General features: G+C 39.8%; 1 protein-coding gene across 7 annotated transcripts in view; it reads right to left on the minus strand.

The window, feature by feature from the left end:
- RACGAP1 (Rac GTPase activating protein 1) overlaps nt 1–3341 on the minus strand; it is a 36656-nt gene that overhangs the window by 12286 nt on the left and 21029 nt on the right. For all 7 annotated transcript variants that reach the window (XM_027844500.1, XM_027844501.1, XM_027844502.1 and 4 more), the window contains exons 3-5: nt 2053–2255; nt 1049–1185; nt 116–185 (exon numbers count right to left, since the gene is read on the minus strand). In XM_027844500.1, the coding sequence (XP_027700301.1) occupies nt 116–185; nt 1049–1185; nt 2053–2255 (410 nt within the window). The remainder of the gene's footprint in view (nt 1–115; nt 186–1048; nt 1186–2052; nt 2256–3341) is intronic.

Genomic DNA, 3341 nt, shown 5'->3' on the forward strand with positions numbered 1-3341 from the left:
GAGAGAGAGAGAGAGAGAGAGAGAGAGAGAGAGAGAAAGAGAGAGAGAGTGTGTGTGTGTGAAAGGGGAGAAGAAGAGAAATAAACTATCCAGAGCTTTATCAAAGCTTCATTACCAGGGATTCATCAGTCTTGTCAAAGCTGATATCCGATAAAATGGAGCCCGACTCATCAATGGTTGACAGTCTAAAAGAGTGAAACAACAGAGCATTAGTCACAGAAGGCAGTAGAAGGTAAATTCTAACACTCAGTGAGTTCCACTGGTCAGGTCACACCATACACAGAGCAGTCTGTTTCATACGGGAACAACTACAAGGGCAAACCCTAGCTGTGATTTTTTCTTTAAAGGGCCTACAAAGCTAGCTCCGAGTTGCAGACAAGAGTAAGATGCTCCACCTCCCAAGCTGTGTTTCTATACTACAGGCAACTCAAAATCTGTGGCAAGTGCAAGAATGAAATTTAATTTGATCCAAAATGAAGCTACGTTCAACATCACACAGATTTACTCTAGCACTAGTTTTCTAAGAAATTAAGCTTATATGTATTTTTAATTATAACTACCTCTCTAAAAGACAACTGGACCCTAAAACATTATAGTACCTAAATGTCTGACCTTTGCCCATTAATTTTACTGGGGTGTTAAATTAAAGCCTGGTCGAGACTATTTAAATAGCAAATTAGCTGAACCACAATTGCCTGGCCTTGGTTCACAGACGGCTTTCTAAACCAGAAGAGCTACAATAACTCTTTGGAAAATAAATACAAAGGATTCCTAAACTGCCACTTCCACTATAGGCTTCCTAACAATATGTAGAATTACTTACTGATGTGCAATTTAGTCCCACCATCAAAATTTTACCAGTGGCAAGAAAAAGTCACACAAAGAGATAAAAGGTTGGCTCCCAAGCCTTCCTTTTCCACACTCCTCTCCTCAGACAGCTTTCTTGCTTTATTCAGCACACAGTTCAGATATTCACAAGTTCAGAGAATAAGAACTTCAGACAACTGTGTTGCTCCTGATCAAACAACAACAGATGCTATTCCCCCACCTTTTGTTCCCAGCATTGCCACTGGACTGCTGGCCCCTGTTGAGGAAAGCCAGAGCTGATTTTTGTTCCTCGCTTAGTTGAATACTGCCGGATGAATCACACATGAGCAGCTCCCGAATCAGCTGAATCTGTCGTTCCTACAACCACAGCAGAGTAAAACATCGTAACTAGCCAGGGGAGAAAGCTTCACCTCAGATTTATGGGACAGGCAGAGCAGAAGACATTAAAATACAGCATTATGCAAATAGGCCTTTGGGAAGGCTACTACACCAACAGCATATTAATTCACATCAAGCCCAGATTGTCTCCAGTTCCTGAGTGGTAAAACAAACTCCATTTAGAATAGTAGGGTTTCTGCTGCAAGATTTCTGGATTACACTGCTAATATGAAAGAAGTATAATTTAAAATGAGGGCCCCAAAATAGATCTGTCATAGCAAACATTTTAGTAGCAACTTGTACAGATCAACGTAGACACCTATCCACCTTTCTAAATGGTGGAGCAAAATGCATTTAAAATGTATACAAAGCTGTAACACAGTGGAACCAGACAACTTGAATTTACCCAGGCAACTTACCAAGACGGATTAGTGCCTCCCACCAGACACCTGACATTGCACCATGGTACCAGGGCCCATCCTGGTACATCAAAATGCTAGTGCTCTGTCAGTCACACTTTTCAACTGATTGAATACTCCTAACCCTCTGTTCTGGAGCAGAGAATAGTGATGCAGAAGACTTTATTGCACACTCTCCTCTACTACAGTGACCAAGTAACTACTACAGAGATAGAAATAACCCTAGGAGGCATTTACAATGTTTGCAGCATGTAAAGGGAGAGCTAACATCCTATGCCAGACTATATACATTGGAAATTGTTGTTTACAGAAAGCTTGGAGACCCCTCCCATGCAAAAGGTGACATTTTCAGCCCATCACAAAATGCACTGGAAACGATCCTGTCTTGGTTGCTAGTAAGAGTTATAGCTCAAGAAACAATACACACCAGCTTTTCACATTCGGCTTCTGCACGTTGTCTCCGTTTGATCTCCACATCTACCTGATTACGTGCGTGTTTCAGTTTGACATCTAGAGCACTACGTTCTGTCTCTGCTTTCATCAAAAGATCCTTGTATTTTCCCAATTCGTGCTCTGTCCTTTGCCATTTCTTTCGAAAGTCTTCAAAATTCTTTGCCAACTGGATAAATTCTGAGGAAAGAGGAAAACATCAATAATTCAGAGAGAATAAACTCTAATAAACAAGTCCAAGTGGTTAGATTTATTCTAAATGAATCATTAAAAGACCAGCTGAACCATGAGCAAATCCAGCTGAAAACAACCTGGTTCCAGCTACAGATTTTGGATTGATGTTCTTTGCTCCATACTCTCCCATATTTGAGGGCCTTACGTATTTCATAGGGAGAGGTTCCTATTTTGATAGGCCACTTACTTTTGCTGTGGCCAGTGGCATCTGTTATAGAATAAGCTATTCATTAGTCACCTGGCTCCAGATGTGACACTAAAGCTCCTGAACAGAATGCAACCAAAAGGAAACACCTTTGGGGCATCTGTCGTATACCAGGCCAGTTACAGCTATAAAACAAAAACAGACTCTTTTACAGTCATGCATTGCTGCACCAGGGAGACACTAAACAGCAAATCCAAATGTAACTGCTGTAATATGCTCCAGTAAATATAGATTAATATTATATACGTCTAGACCTACAATTCCACTTAGCTAGATAATTATACAAATATTGATTTGAAAGTAAAGAGTCAATTTGCTTTAGCTGTTTAACACCGTCCTAAAGGGTATGTAAACGTTCAATTGCAAAGTGACAGAAGATTCTACCTGTTTTGTCAAATCATGGATGGGAGGACAGGGAGTCCATCTGAAAGCCTGCAAGATGGAACTGCCTCAATTTAAGAGATAGGAAGTATCCATGTAGCCAAAAGAACTAATATATTACTTCCTGGTCATCTATACTTCACTTGAAATATTTGTCTTACAGTTAACCTCAAACCTACCTTTAGATAGTACTCCATGATGAAAATTCAAACATGCAATTCTCGCATTGGTCAACTTGCCAATGCATGGAATTTTATGATTGAAATTAAGCTAAATTCATAGACTAAACTAGCATGTTCTCAGAAACACTCTAAACTGAAATGAACTTAGAAGCAAGGAGCTTTACAGAGTAGAAAAAAAGTGGAAACAGTGGTTACTCATTAATTGGAGTATGGCTGAGCAAATTGTGGTACATGAATATAATAGATTGTCACACCATAACAAAT

The sequence above is a fragment of the Vombatus ursinus genome, unplaced genomic scaffold, assembly GCF_900497805.2.
Source record: "Vombatus ursinus unplaced genomic scaffold, bare-nosed wombat genome assembly UNPS02014941.1, whole genome shotgun sequence".
NCBI classification, from domain to species: domain Eukaryota; kingdom Metazoa; phylum Chordata; class Mammalia; order Diprotodontia; family Vombatidae; genus Vombatus; species Vombatus ursinus.